Genomic DNA, 16,010 nt, shown 5'->3' with positions numbered 1-16,010 from the left:
ACCAGGGGGAATCCTTGCTCCATCTACTCCACTGAACCAGAATCATACCTGAGAGGGGGCTGATAGACAAAACTTCTTTACCAAACTAAATAAAGAAAGAGAGAAGGAATGAGAATATGAGGGGAAAACGACAGACGTCATGGCGCGTGTAGATGTGATCTGGAGCAAGAATTGTGGCGGGAAATAGAAGAGACAAGAAGAAGCATAAGAGTGGACTGCACATCTTTTTGCTTATTGCCTCTGAATGTAATTATTATTTTCTGAATAAGCATTGCAGTAGGTTTCCCTTGAAATATAAGCTCCAGTGGCTCCAGCAGGCAACGTAAACTAAACACTGAATTCATCGAACAACACTAAGAGCCTACAGCTGTGTTCACATCTCTCTAAGACTGTGCTTAGCCGCAGCTAAATGCTAATACCAGCATGCTACCAATGATACCGATAACGTGGGTGCTACAGAGTCAGTCAGGTGATCATCAAAGTCAGGAGGGTTCATCCTCTGAGGGCCATGAATGTCTGCATGCAATTTCACATCACAGTTTCTTTTTTCAGTCGCTAAATAATCTCAGAGCTGCTGCTTCTCCCTCTCCATTCTTCTTCCTTCACAAACATCTTGCCAACGTGTTTTTCAGCAGCGCTGCCTCTGAACAAAGCTGCTGTAATAGTTCCAGGACTCTTATCCTGCTTATCGACTTTCAATATTGAAAAGAAGGGGGTAAATATTTACCCACTGTTAGATGTGTGACTGGCTTTGAAATTACACAAGACCAACGGCGACGCTGTAGGTGGACCGCAGGAGGAACCTGGAGCATTTTGAGCAGTTTAACTAAAACTGAAATGTTCCCAAATGACTGTGAAAATTAAAATTAAATCTCTTAACGCTCTGTACGCAACTGCAGAGCGGACTGTTTGATGAGAAGAACCGTTCAAGACCAAACAAGAGGCGTCAGATGGACTCTCTTCTCATCGGTGGGAGATCTAGGCTTTGCCGATGACGTGGCCTTCGTCTTGTACACACACCAGAATACGCAGGAGAAAACCTGTAATTACAGCACCAAGATCAACCTGTAGAAAACAAGAGTTGATGATGCTAAACATCCCAGACCCCTCCACCGATCCAAGAAGACAGGACGAACCTGCCCGCAACTGAAGAGTTCACCTACCGAGGCAGCACCGTCAGACTCGACGGAGGAGCAGCCGGGCCAGAAACGCCAAGTCAGGGCCAGTACAGCACCAGCACCAGCACCAGCACCCAGCTGAGACTGTACCTGAGCTGTGTCCTGTCCTCCCTGATATACAGCCCTTTCCACAAGCTGTCAACCCTCTGCACAAAAAGTCTACCGAAAAAATACTGCAAGAATTTCCAACCAACATCTACTCCACCAGTGCAAAGAAGACAACATGGCCGCCGTCATCATGAGAAGGCGATGGAAATTGGGCCACGAAAAACTGCCCTTCACCGCCGACCCAAGAACACCTGGCGTTGGACAGTTGGACAGCAGAGGGAGAGCTGAAGATCTTGAACCACACCTGGGGGACTGCAAGCACACAGACCATCCAGGTGTGCTGCCCTTCACGGCACCAGGCAGGAAGTGCAGCAGGTAAGTTTACAGGAATGTCGGGGTTACATCAAAGTGGATCAGTGAATGAATTTGTTCAAATGTAGTGGAGCAAATGAAATAAGGACACAGCAAGGTTTACACCTATATCTTGTTTTAATCTTGAGAATACAAAAAATTATTTACTATTTATCAACTGTAAATTTCAGAGGAAGGTCTTATAAAAATACACTTCACCGTCCTTTAAGTGCTGATCATTTTCTGATGTTAATTCTATATGACAAAGAAAATAAAAAATCTAAAAATTAGCAACTAACTCTTTATAGTCACTGCAGAGAAACAAAGGTCTGTTAGTCAGGTAAATATGACATGTAATAAATGACCATTGGCTCAAAGTGTCGTCTGGTAAAAATAAGAAAACACTGAGCTGCTGGGTCACAGAGCGACTGCACTTTGACCAGTTTTAGACTGTAAATTATACATTTCATTTGTTTTCATTAGAACATACAGGATGACATTTCTAGTTCGCAGCTTTTCATTTGTTTCCATTGTTCAACATTGTTTTTGCCTTCATGCGTTAAATGTTTTCTTTTTTTCTTCCTCTTTGTTCTTCATCACGAATCTCCATCTACTCAATACCTTCACCGGACATTATCAAATGTCCCAAAATGGGGTTTAAATCCTTCATTGTGAATCCGAGCAGACTGAGTAATTCCACCGTACACACACACACACACACACACACATTCACACAGGACCACTTGGACACACAGGTTTGTGGATCAGCGTCGCTCTTCAGAAGGTTTTCCATCGGATGGCGGAGAGGATGGCGTGGATGAAGTAGAGCAGCGTGGCCACGTAGGCGAACACCTGACACACAGACACAGATGAATGGAAATGAATTGCTCTTTTGCACTGCCTGCTCTTAAAGGAGTAACCTGACATTTTGCAAATGTATACTAAAGTTATCATACAGACATGAAATCAGATTAGCATATTGAACTGCTGTAAACTCCATCGTAGCAGCTGGAAGTGACTTCATGTTATTTTGACATGTCATCAATTTGATGTGAGCAGTTTTTCAGAGGAATAAGAAAGAACAAAGAGTAAAATGCCTTTCAGTAATTGTCTATACCGTCTTGAAATCAGTTCTTACCACAGCGGCGATGTCAATCTGGTAGATTCTTAATACGCCTGCTTTATTCAAGAAGGTGATGTAAGCCAAAGCCACACCTGCACTGAGGTAGAAGAACGCTGCCAGGCCGTGGTAAGCAAAGTCCTGGACACAGAAAGGTAAAACAGAAATATTTAAAGACTCTTTCTCTTCTCTCTTTCTCTTCATTCCCCCATCTCATGAACTCTCCCTCTCTCTTACAGCGGCAGCCCAGGCGGAGCTGCTCTTATGGCCGTCGGCAGCGAAGATGATCATCCAGAGGAAGGTCAGGACGAAGCAGAAGACGGAGACGAACATCACCCAGCCCAGAGGGTTTGGTGGTTCCACGTGGGTCGACGCTACCAGGATCCAAACCAGACCGCCAAACACCTGCAGAGCGGAGGGCAGCTGTTATGGTGCGACAACTTATTATGGCCTAATGCCGTCACATTTAAAATCAGCGAAGTGCCTCTGAAGAGGTTTTAGTTAGGGGCATGTTTGCCTTTGTTGTTGAGAGATAAAACAGGAAGTCCGGCACTAAGATGATGACATGGTACACAGCTTAGACCACTAGGCGACGGAATGGCCCTTTTACAAGTTGTGTATAAACCAAACATCCCTCCAGAGACGCAAAGCGAAAGAGTGAAGCTTGAAATTAGAGGTTTCGTTTTCGAGAATGAGTTGAGAATATGCGCTTATGTAAGTGAAAAGACGATCTTCAAATAAGACTGTGACAGATGATATAGAGGAATGTGTCGAGGTGAAGTCTCAGAAACCGAGAGAGTTTGAAAATAGGTTTTCTTGTTTGAAAAGTTGAAAGTCAGCTCAGAGCCACGAACCTCCACTATGATTTCTTATAAAGATCATCAAAAAAAGCCAAGCACACGCTTTAAAAGTTCAAAACGTGCTCAGTAGTCAAACGTGTCAATGAAAAGAGAGCGAAAGTCTGAAAGGTATTTAGTTAGGAATAGAGCGAAGAGATTTTGGGAAAGAGTGTTTGGGAAAGATGTAAATCACAAAGTCGACAAAGACTCTCAGATATTTTCATGTGATTGCCCAAATTCTCTGCTTCTCGCTGTTGAGCCAAACCAAACTCCACCCATCTGGTGTCTGTCCAACTCCTCCATCTTCTCCTCTATTTATCCATCTTAAATGCCTCATTCCCTTTGTCTCACTGTGACAGTAACTACAGCACACCACTGAATCCTTCAGTCAGTCTGAAACATCTTTCTGAGATGCAGTGCACTAACTCCCTGAAGACGTGAAATCCTCCCAGCAGCAGCAGCAGCAGCAGCAGGAGGAACGTGTCTTTATACTCTTGTTTTCTGCTCCTCAGGCGGGATATTTTCCCCAGAATGACCTGCAGGCGTACTCTGGCTGGGCTGTGATCCTTTTATGATGTCACCTATTTAAAACCACCTCGGCCGTGACAGTTTAGAAACAGATGGAGGGAAGGATGCGGTGTGCGATGAGAAGATATTCCTATCACCGTGATTGTGGTGATGATGATAACTGGTGAAAAGACTCATGTTGGCTCATGCTTCAGTACCATTATTTTGACTGGGACAGGGTGTGATAGGTCACCTGTGTTGTTGATCAAACAGGACATGAATGCAGGCTGTGTAACAAAGCTACACAAGCATCAAATACTATTAGCAAAAAGAAGAATCACTGGATTTGCATTTACTGTAGTTTGAAGATTGAATTTTTCTATAGTAATCCCAGCAAGAATCAAGAACCAAGAATCAGCAAACCAAACTTACAAAAGAACAGGAAACAGTGTATAAAAGCAAAACTATAAAATGTAAAAGCAAAGTCAAAGAGAGAGACATGAAAAATTGGTGAAAATACAGCCTGTGAATAATAATTCAGCGAGCTCAGAGGCCACATCTCTCTGAGTGTTGACTAACACTTCTCTTTACTCACTATGTGTTGCGTACCTTACTCTGAGTTCAGGTTGGGTAGTGTTTAATCTGTCAGCTTGCTTTAGATGGAGTGCTAACCACATCCAAATAGTCTGAACTCTCTGGAATTCATAGTGTGATACTGTGTCACGCCCGGCTCAGCTGATCCTATGAGCATCTAAAATAAAAGTTTGCGAATAACCGGATCCAAATCTCAACACGGCCTCTCAGCAGTTTATGTGTCATGTCTTGATTTGAAGGTGGAGGTGAGGTTTTTGACGTGTAGTAGCGTTAAAGAGCTTCGCAAATGTTTAATGATGAAGGGAATCAGCCAGTCTCCCAGAAATTATGTTCATATTCTGCTTGAGTTTTTTTTTCCCCCCAATTACATGGGCAAGGTTTGTTTTTAATGAATGAAGCGCTGCAGGTTTTAACAGCAGCAGGTTTTGGTTAAATGTAAATAAACACGTCTGAAGTCACTGGGACATTTTTCTGTATTAAAACAGACCAGGATCTTTCCCCAACCGTGAACCAAGTGCTGTGAGTGTCTTTTCATGACCACAAAAACGTCTGATAATGCTGATGGAGAATGAAAAGAGTTTCATCATCACATCTGCATAAAGCAGCATACTGCAGCCGCAGGACCTGAACTGCCAAAGGAGATCATCGGTGAAGGTAAACTGTCGGGACGACCTGGAGCTTTAAATCCTCAACACAGCCCTTCCCTTAAACAGATAACAGCTCAAATAAACAGACATACTGTATAAACTGAAACACTTTCCTCTGTGCAGTTATTTTTACAGCCGTTATCTGAACAGTTTCTCTCTTTTGTCATCAGAGAAGAAGAGTTGGCCGCATTCTTTCTTAGATCAGTAGCACAGGAACAATACGAGTGAAATGTGAGATGTGAATGTCGGGGGGGGGGGGTCCTCCCATATGACGAGTATGTTTCGTTGTCTCCCATTTCACAAAAAAATGCGCCATTTTCTGTAAATTGGATCAAAATCAAGCTTCAGCTACACATTATATTTATTTGTAAATTTTAGAAATTAAAGCAAATTTTGGTATTTTTTTATTTAGAGATCAGCATCATGAAGTTATCACAAGAGCTGTAGCAGATGAATTCATATTCATATATATAATAGGTGCTGATTTTTAAAAAAAAATGCCATATATATACTGTTGCTCATAAAGTTGGAATAAAATATTTTTTACCTCTTTCCATGAAATGATTGTGACTGTGATTTATTTCATTTCACCTGGGTAATTGGAACACATAATGTAATCATTGCACCTGGTCAAAAGTGATTACTGATGCATTTAAATAGGAATAAACAGAGGATTGTGTCTGAAAACAAAATTATTCCAACTTTATGGGCAAGAGCGTTTTTACATTTTGAGGTAAAAAAAAATAATAAGTTAATTGTTTGTCCATCTGTCAGGTGTAACAATAACTGTTAAATACAGTGTCTACCAATTTTTAATATTTTATCATATTTTAGGACGGATGACATGTTTTACTTTTGAGATAATTACCATTTGAACAAAATTCATCGTTCATTGTTGCCATGAAAGAAATTTATGGCAGTTTGTTGCAATATTTCTTGTATCTAAAATACTTAAAAATCAAATCAGTTAAAACAAAAGAAGAAAAACCGAATAATTTTGAAAATCACAATTTCAAAATATGGACAGAATCCCTTCATAATTATCTTCAAGGTCAGCTGCTGTGTCCTCTTGTCGTTGTCCACTCACCAGTTCAGGCAGGTAAAATATATCCGGGGCCGTGGTGCATATCCCCAGTCCGCTGGGCAGGCTCCCCATTGGCTGAGCGGTGGTTGCAGCCATCTCTGCCTGTTCCTTCACCCAGAGAGTCAACGGTGAGCGTCCTGCCTTCTCCTCTGAACTAACGGAGCAGCGGCAGGTGTTCCTGCCCCTTATAGGAAAGCTAACACACAAACCTGTTCTGCTGCTGTGCGAGAGAGATGCCTTTCCCAAAACAGCTCTTTTGCACTGGACACACCCTTCATCTCACAGCACCCAAGGCTACCTGGTGGTTAATGTGAGCATGTGAGCTGGTGACCTGTGAAGGGATTTTGAAACAACCAGCAGAGGAATTTTTGTGCCCACAGGCAGCAGTAAAAGCTGTGCAGCTGAAATATCTCTGTTGTTACTGTTGGGTAAAGAAACACTTCACTGAGATTTAGGTTGCATGAACTTTATGGCCCTTTATGTTAGCAGAGTGCCAGCAGCTTCTGCTTGTATTGCACATAGAGGCTATAACAGGAGTTTCTTTTCAAAATAAATATCATGATTAGCTGTACAGGTTACTTCTTTGTCAGGTTCACGTGGCTTCACTTTAAAGCTGCACTAATCAGTATTTTTAAGTTGAGAGTTGATCAAATGAGTGCGGTGTGAATCATGTCACTTGTGGTCACCCAGCTCTGCAGTTCTCCTCAGTTTTATGGAGCATTTTTGCTTTTCTTCTGCTTATTGTTTTGGTTTTTATGACCAACAACTTTATTGTTTTCGTTCACACTGCTCTCATCAACCCGTTTCCAACCACAGCACATCAGCTAAAAAAGCTTTGCTAAGCCCGTTCTGCACCACCTGCCTACCTGCGCTAAATGGAAGACAGACACAGTGGAGCATGAAGAGCGAGCCAGTTCCCTCAGGAGCTGGTGGAGACCAAACCAGAACTAAAAAGACAGCGAGCTTTGGACTCACCAGAGCTAAATGACTTCAAATACATGCTATTGTTATGTAAATCAGCAACTGTCTGCTAACATGTTTGTCATATCAATGTTGTATTTACAGTTTATTCAGCTGCTCCAAAGATCCCACATTTTGGAAACAAATGTGTTTTAGTGATGCGCTGACACAATACAAGCTAATCTATAAAATTATGTAGAAAAATCAAGAAAAAGAGACATAGCTCATCTTGTCATGATATACTGTTTTACTCTGGATCGCTGTGTTGGTAAAAACCCAACACAACACAAATATTCAGTATTTTAATATTTACATACAGAGATAATTAAACCAGTGAAGTCACTGGGTTTGTGACTTTTTCACCTTCAGATATTGGATTTGTTGTATTTGTGGTAAATTCAGCTTTTTTTTTTTCTTTTTCTTTTTTTTACTGGAAACCATAAATATTCAGGTTTACTATCCAGAGAAAAACTTGCCCTGGGGCTATGTAATACCAAACCTATCTGCAGGTCCATTAACCTGTCGTTCCCTTTTACAGAGAGCATGGATGCAAATATCTTAAAGGCTCCATATCATTCACTCCACTCTGGCTCAGGAAAAGATAAGTGTTCTTTGTGATGCTCAGCACATAATACTTGTTTCACTTAAAGTGACGTTACACGGCTGTGACTGGACAGATTCCAGCGGCCTGATATTTTTTTAATCATGTGAACCAATCAGAACTAAGTCAAGCTGATAAAATGTGTGTATGTAGTACTTTAATATGATTTAAAATAAAGAGACAAACCTTCTGTAACAAATTTTCTGTGATAATTTGCAGATTGTTTTTTAATGATAAATGGGTGAAACTGATATGTCGGCGTAATTCTTTTGTCGCATAGATATTTTATGGCTTCACTCACTTATGTTCACTCTGTCAACATCTGAACAAACAGTAAAACTATCGTGTTGGAATTTCCCATTTATTAATTTCACATCAGAGATTCCAAAAAATACCATGAAGTGAAATCATCTCAATATTTACATGTTGAAATTTTTTGGAAGTTCTCATAAAAATGCAGACAACAAATCACGGGGAATCATTCATCCATACGTTACATCAAAAAAAAAAATGAAAAAAGGAAGAGTCGTTTTTCTATTTCTCTTTAGACATTTACCATTTGTTCATAGTAAACATGCAGGAAATAAAGGACGGTCCTATCTCTAATCTAGTCTTTTGAATATTCAAGGTTTAAGCTTTTGAATGGTAAAACCCTCCCAGGATTTATTAGTAATTTAGATTAGTGCTGAACTCACACTCGATCTGCTACTGCATGACTTTTATTTAGTGAAATGCTTCAGTGTCTCTTTGATTTGTAGAAGTGTTTACCACAAGCTGGACCTGCTGACATTAAAATGCGACTTCATCGTTGATCTGTAATACATCTTTACAAAAAACTGTGAACCATCTGTGAAGAAGTACACCAAGTTTTGGGCTCATTGGTCAGTAAAGTCACCAATGTTTTTTTTCTATAATTCTTATTTAATGAGAAAAAATACAGTACACTGGATGTCCTCATAATTTAATCTTAAAATATAATGATCCTGAATGAATTAGATCTGAGTTTTAATTAGTTATATACACCCATCCACCTTCCTCACGGCACATTTATTGCTGACTAACAAATTTGAACTCGAACAGGTTTGTTTGTGTATATTCTGATTCATAATGTACAGACTCAGTAATCAGACCAATGCACAGGTGACATTTATCAACAACCTGCTTGCTTTCGTTCAACATTTTTGTGACATTGGTTCAAAAGCATGAAGTCCTCTTTATCATTGAATTGACGTGAAAATAAAAAGTTATTTTGTGTTTAGTCCAATGAAAGCTCAGCTGCTTATTTGGATTCTTCTCTTTTCGGTCGTCCTGTTTCTTGGCTTGTAGATGGTTGTTTTGTTTTAGGACCTCTTCCATCGCAAGGCAGAGAAAATGGCATGGAGGAAGTAGAGAAGAGTGGCTATGTAGGACATCACCTGAAAACACAGACGGATGATGATGACGTGACAAATAGAGATGCTTTTTGATCGCATTTGTGTGTGTGTGTGTGTGTGTGTGTGTGTGTGTGTGTGTGTGTGTGTGTTTGACATCATACCACTGCAGAAATATCCAGTCGGTAGATTTTGAGTAATTCCTCAGAAGGAAATCTAGCCAATAGAGTCGCATTCATGAGGGTGACGTACGCCAGAGCCACCGACGCACTGAGGTAGAAAACCACAGCCACAAAATGGTAACCCACATCCTGCAGACAGAGAGAGAGAGATTGGAGAGAAGAGAAGAAGGAAAGTGGAGACAGGTGGAGGAAGGAGGAAGTTTATGAAAGACACATAAGAGGGGAGGGGGAAGGAGGAAGTGCAAGACACAGAGAGTTAGGGAAGGAATTAGTTCACCTGTTACAGTGTAAGTGTAAGACAGAGCCCTGACCTCAACTCCATCCATTACCTTTGGGACAATATGGAACTACAAGCCAGGCCTCATTACCCAGCATTACACCAACATACAAAAACATTATGATGGATGAGTGGAAGCTGTTAGCATCAATACTAATATCCCTAGATTGCAATGACTTGTGCATCCATCACATATTCTCTATACTCTCACATTCTTTAGGCCATGTACTCTATCTACTGTCAACCCTTTTTTAAGCCAATCAGCAGGTGGTGGGTGTGTCTAACCAGGGAGGGCCAGATGCTGCTCTGATTGGCTCCGCAGAGGAAGATGAAGAACCAGAGTGTTGTCACTACGAAGCAGAAGACGGACACGAACATCACCCAGCCCAGAGGGTTTTCCTGGGTGATTCGAGTCGATGCCACCAGGATCCACACCAAACCTCCAAACACCTGCCGGGGGGGAGGGGGGGGGCAGAGAAGAAGAGACAGAGACAGAGAAATGGATTTGAAATGTAGTTTTTGTTAGTGTACAGTCTCATGATAAATTAGAGGAAATTGTCAGTTTTCATCATGTACTCGCTCGGATCCACTTCCTATTAATACAGGTCATTAAGACAGAAAGTCCGTGAAAGCTACAGACATTATTCTGGCCTCCTGATGAATGTAAATCCAATATTCAAAGACTCCCTCTCTTCTAGCCTCTCGTTTTTGGTCTCTAATTACTCCTGAGGGAAATATCTGGCTCTTTAGCTGCTAACGCTCCACTGAGTTCATCAGCTAGTTGCTAACAGTGAGAGTGAACCACAACAGTAAAGTTTGATACATTGTTATTTGAATAATATACATTACAGCCACTTTAAAGCAGCACACTAGTGATCATACTGCGGTGCCATAAAGCTTGCAAGGAGGAACTTGCAAGTGATGGATTTAAGAATTATCATAATCAATGCAGCAGATATCAAAATATTTAGTCTCTAGTACAAAACACACACACACACACACACACATTCTCTGGTGTATTTCCACAGTCTTTCTCCTCCTTTGACAAACACTGATAAAAAGGTCTGTGATACTATGAATACTGGGTACGTGAAAAACATCCTTTACTTTTTATTGAGCAACAGGACTTTCTCTTAGTGTCATGAAACATTTTTGACATGTCACAGTAGGCGGTGGTGATCACAGGTGTGAATTATAAAATCATTAATTGCTGCTTCAGTTTCAGCTTCCTCGTCTGTGTTGTCGGGAACACCTGTGCTTTTCCTGTTCTGACAGGTCAAAATGTCTGCTGTGAAACAGGCCTATTGTGTCCCAGCTTTAACAGTTGTGCTGTACACACAACCCAACCCCCTTCAGGTGCTGCAACTCAACCAATCAGCATTAAACCTACAAGTATCAGGTGTGCAGGAGCAGAGCTCAAGCACGCACTTATCTCATCTCATTTGGGTCGGACGCAGCGCTCATTTAGAGTGAGAAACAAAAGACTTTTCTCCCTTCCCTGTTTTATACTCCCTGCTAAAAAGGGATTTTTAGGGGTGAATTTCCACAGGGATTTCCAATACAAATTTGTAAATAAAAATCATTCAGTCTGCTGTGCTGAAGTGAACCTAACATCAGAGCGAGAAACTGATCATCGGTACTACTTTAAAATGTTGGTCAAAGAGTTAATCTATTCACTCAATCATTTTATCCAGCTGATATCCTGACATCATTCTAGAAATTTAACTGCACTCTAAAGATCTAACCATAAGGTAAAAATAAAATAAAAGATATTGAGCCTCTTTTTTCACAAATGCAGTGAACACCAGGTTTCAATCAGCTGACGACAGACAGAATTTTGTAACTCGGCAACCAACATTCAGTCTGACCACATGCAGAGAGCGTGAAACGCCCTGAATTAAACAATACACCTGCAGGAAGTTTAAGTACCTTAAAGTCGGACATTTTCTCCTCTGTATGACAATATCACCTATAGCAAATGATTAGAATTTCAAATGAAGATCCGTGTGTTTTAATGTTGGTCTATGAAACATGAAAAATAAAATGGACGACTGAAATTTATACTTTTCGATCACGATCAAAACTCTTAATGATAAAAGTTAAAAGTAATGCTACAATTGGCTGATCCTCATAACTTCTGTAAAATATGTTTTAGCATAACACAAACACATTTTTTCAATATATAATAATAAATCCTTCATGTCCTAATAATCTAAGGATATGACACTGTTAATAATATTTGTAATGGGAAAATATCCTTTAAACTGTTTTATGTAAGTGATAGTTTTGCTTAGTTTTCTACTTCTGAAAAGTAGAAAATAAAATAGAAATTTCTGTAGAAATCAGTCATTTCACATCCGCATGTCTGTTAAACTGGTCACATTAAGTAATCAAACAGTTCAACCGCCTCAACCTTTCAGTGTCTATCGTTATGTAACAGGTCCTTTGATGGGAGAAAGCCACGTTCGTCAAATATCTGATTATGATGAAAACTTAAAACCACCTGAAGCACAGAGCGATGAGAGAATGAGATACAGAGGTGAGCACACGCCTGAAGCAACAGTACATTACTGTGACAAAACACATACAAACATTACTTTAAGCTGTTTCGTGTAGTGGTAGACTTTATCAGCAAATATTACATAAACCTTATCTCCACTACATATCAGACTTATCTAACTGCACACCAGAGGAACCTTATCCATTTATATCCATTCCAGGTTAAAGGGAATCAGCCTTTGTTCCATTAAATGTCCATAAAAAATCTAGTGAGTCCCTGAAAAATATACCTGAACATCCATAAACTGCTGCAGCATTATCTGTTGATTCACATGTTCAAACAATCCCTGCATCATCAATAAATAGCTAAATATGTCTCTTCTGGCATTTGGTATTTGGAACATATACATTTTAGATACATATGGAACATAGATATAGTGTATAGATACATATAGATCTGACAGAGAGGATGTTTTTGCGTGTGTTTTTAAATGCTTTGTGAAATCCTCTGTCTTGACTCTGCATTGTCACTGGTATCCATTGTAACTATTATGAAGCTGAGTAGTTCTTCCAGTTTCCCTTCATGCCAATAATCGGTGATCGTTTTATAGTCGAGAGCTATTGCTTCAAATAAGTCGAGCCTGATCTTTTGTGACACGCCTGACCTGAGCTTACTTTAAAATGTTTGTTTGAAATGAAGTCAACTCAAACAACATTCCATGTACAGTATTGTTCCATTGTTTGCAGCCCACTTTATTTCATTCATTCATTTATTCACATAGCACACATCGGCTCTCTGTGCTGCTTTTCTAAAGGCCGCTCTGCATTATGAGAAGCTTTGAGTTCAGGTTCATTTGTCTTTGCAAAAAGACATCAAAAACAGCAGAGTCCTCTTGTTGGCTTCGCCCTCTGAACTTTCTTTTGAAATATGAAATTGCTCCATCATTCAATTCCACTTCGGGGAAAAAAAAAAAGAAGCTGCCAAGCCTTTCCTCAGCCAGTTGCCCTGCCTGCCCTCTTTTTTTTTATAGTTGTAATGGTTTAGATTTACATTGCAAACTCAGACCAGTAAGCATTACCAGTACATTTCCATACTTGAGCTGCAGATCGTTTTATGTCATGAAAAGGTGTGCTTCAATAGAAAAGACCTGAGGCAGCAAGTAAACCACGTGAGGTGATGGTTGGTTTAGATTTACACCTCCCTCTGCAACTAAAGCTGTTTTTCCACCTGTATCACACAGATTTAATCTTCTGAGTTCCCTGTAAAGGAACTGCAGTCAGTCTGTTATTGTTCCTGAATGGTTCATTAAACAGCAGTTTATGTGTTGCATTCAATAATAAACTGACTTTTAATTGACAAAGTAGAGCAATAATATTGCATTCAATGAGGACAGAAACAAACTGACATTGATAAGAGTTAATGTTAAATCTTAAAAATGTAAACACAGTATTGTAGTTTGAGGATAACAGACATCTATTCCAAATATCTGTTAATAGCAATATCCAAACATTATTCAGTATATTTAAAATGCACAAGATCCTGTCACCAAGGAATTAAAATAAGAAAAGAGGCCTTCATTAAATTTTGTAGACCCACTTTTAAAAGAGAGATTTAAAAAAAAAAAATCCTACTGGAAAATGGTATTTTAAAATATCTTTATCCTCTTTTACAGGCAGTCTCTAAATTTTGTGTCAAGTGTAAAGTTTGTTTGCTCCTTTTCCCACTAATGCCTCTGCACATGTGGATGTGCATGTACTCATTGTTGCATTGCCACAAAGGTGACATTTTTTTCAACATATGAAATAAGTAATTATAACGTGTGACTGTAAAATTTCACACATTCAAACAGTGACATTATTGCACCATTGGACTCCTCATGTGCTGATAGAATACTTCAGCTTCAAGTGCTTCACTTGAAATTTTTTGCTTTTTGTTGCTAACATCGGCCGTGGTTGCTGTTTTTCTGTTTCTATGGAAACATGGTTTTTACTGGAAACACTTTGCCCTATGGAGATAAAAACTTATTATAATGTGGCAACAATCATTTAGTAGATGACGGGCAGGTAGGAGTTGTTTAAACTTGAACTCTAAACTGCTCATTAATCAGGTTCATCAGCTTTACTAGACCAAAACAAAACATATCAACACCTCCAGTCTTCACGGTTGGTTAGCTGGTCCTTCTCCTCTGTGTTGGCTCCACTGATCGAACACTATTTTAACAAGACAAGACTGATTCCTATCTGGATGGAGGCTTCGTTCAGTGGGGCAATTATGAGGAGGCAGATAATGAAGCAAGGAAACAAGATCCAAGATCTAATTGATGCTCAGTGAATGAGGAATAACAGAGGAGGATGAGCCAGAAGGAAAGAGGCAGGTAAAAGCAAATAGAAAGAGATCTTAGTCTACGACTCACTTGGGTATAAGCAGAGTAAAAGTGGAGAGACAACCAAGATTAAATGGGATAATATGTCAAACAGGAAAGAGGGAAAATACTCGATGTACAATTAACAAATAAGAAACTCACAAACTCAGGGATGAAGCACATGTCAGGCATGGTGGTGAAGATCCTGCCGCCTGTGGGCAGAACATCACCGGAGGTGGTGGAGGCCATAGTCCAAAGCACTGTGTGTCTGTGTATGTGTGTGAGATTTCCTCTAGAATGAGATGTGTAACCTGTTTTAATCTGCTTTTTAAAGGCCATCTCCCCCCCCCACACCTCTCTCTCTTACTGCACCTCCCTCCACCACACCTACCCATCCATTCCTCTGCTCGAAACTACCTGTTTGACAGGTGGATTTTGGGTTTGTTTGTGCAACAGGATGTGTCTCTCTCTCTCTCTCTCTCTCTCTCTCTGTCTGTGTATGTATGTGAGTTTTTGTGCAGTTTTCTTATGTGTTTGTGTGTGCCCTCACATGTTTATAGTTTTAGTGTGAGACAAGAACGCTGTTTACATGCATACAAAAAAAGTGATTGTGAGGCAAGTAATGCAGCGTTGTCATTGGTTATCAAAGGAGCTGCAGGTGAATGTCATTCACTATGGCCATGGTTAAGACATTAACTTAATCAGTGCTAAAATTAAAGCACTCTTTCCAGTAACTGGACTTGGCATCAGTTTGGTAGCCGATTTAATTTGAATTTTATTGTGCATCATCACACCCAACAGTAATCTGTATTTAGGCCACTGAGCTCAAAGTATAATCATAATAGTGACCTGCAGTGTTTGAGGTTTAAAGTTCGTTGTCTCCTTTTCCCAATAAGGCCTCTGGATGTGTGGATGTGAAGCATTTACACAAAGGTGACATTTTTGCTACATACAGAATAAGTAATAAGTGTGACCAACAGTAGCATTAGCACATCGTGGACTCTTCAACTTCAACTTCAACTTTTTATCAGTCTGTATTTAGGCCTTTGGCAATGACATTTATCTTGAGTCTTTTTCTTTCAAGAGTGATTTTCAAAATAAGCTTGACACATTTTAATTTCTATCATAATCATGTTGAAATAATCTGACTAGACGTCCAGATTATATATAAAAAGAAACACAATATGATTGTTGAATAAAATTGCTCAAATCAGCTCCACCCTGATTAGCTTCTTAAATGTTGACGTATACATGACGAAATTTAAATATTCAAAGTAATAAATGAAAGTCGTGAATTTTTAAGAAAGGATTTCCAGCGTAGTTTACATTTATCTATAATCTTAATCCTAATCTCAAAAAGATTAGGCTCTGACACCAAACCATATGACTG

The 16,010-nt window shown here is 39.8% G+C and overlaps 1 protein-coding gene across 1 annotated transcript; it reads right to left on the bottom strand.

Annotated features, from left to right (window-relative positions):
• Nucleotides 1–1,708: 1,708 nt before the first annotated feature.
• mall (mal, T-cell differentiation protein like) lies at nucleotides 1,709–14,906 on the bottom strand. The gene is made up of 8 exons (XM_022752855.1): nucleotides 14,783–14,906; nucleotides 10,044–10,208; nucleotides 9,464–9,610; nucleotides 9,277–9,344; nucleotides 6,372–6,552; nucleotides 2,935–3,102; nucleotides 2,716–2,838; nucleotides 1,709–2,429 (listed from the first exon to the last, which is right to left on the bottom strand). Exons 1-8 carry the CDS (start codon nucleotides 14,867–14,869, stop codon nucleotides 2,355–2,357), a joined length of 1,014 nt encoding a protein of 337 aa, XP_022608576.1. The 5' UTR covers nucleotides 14,870–14,906; the 3' UTR covers nucleotides 1,709–2,354.
• Between the last annotated feature and the right edge of the window lie 1,104 nt (nucleotides 14,907–16,010).

This window comes from Seriola dumerili, unplaced genomic scaffold (assembly GCF_002260705.1).
Source record: "Seriola dumerili isolate Sdu_G_001 unplaced genomic scaffold, Sdu_1.0 BDQW01000187.1, whole genome shotgun sequence".
NCBI lineage: Eukaryota > Metazoa > Chordata > Actinopteri > Carangiformes > Carangidae > Seriola > Seriola dumerili.
This window is presented reverse-complemented; position numbering and strand designations above follow the sequence as displayed.

Excerpts from the sequence above, each read along its gene's own strand:
- mall (XM_022752855.1), bottom strand. The coding sequence starts at position 14,869 with ATGGCCTCCACCACCTCCGGTGATGTTCTGCCCACAGGCGGCAGGATC. Across the intron at positions 9,345-9,463 it reads GACTGGATATTTCTGCAGTG|GTGATGTCCTACATAGCCAC; the intron begins GTATGATGTCAA and ends CTGTGTTTTCAG. Across the intron at positions 3,103-6,371 it reads TATTTTACCTGCCTGAACTG|GTGTTTGGCGGTCTGGTTTG; the intron begins GTGAGTGGACAA and ends TCCGCTCTGCAG.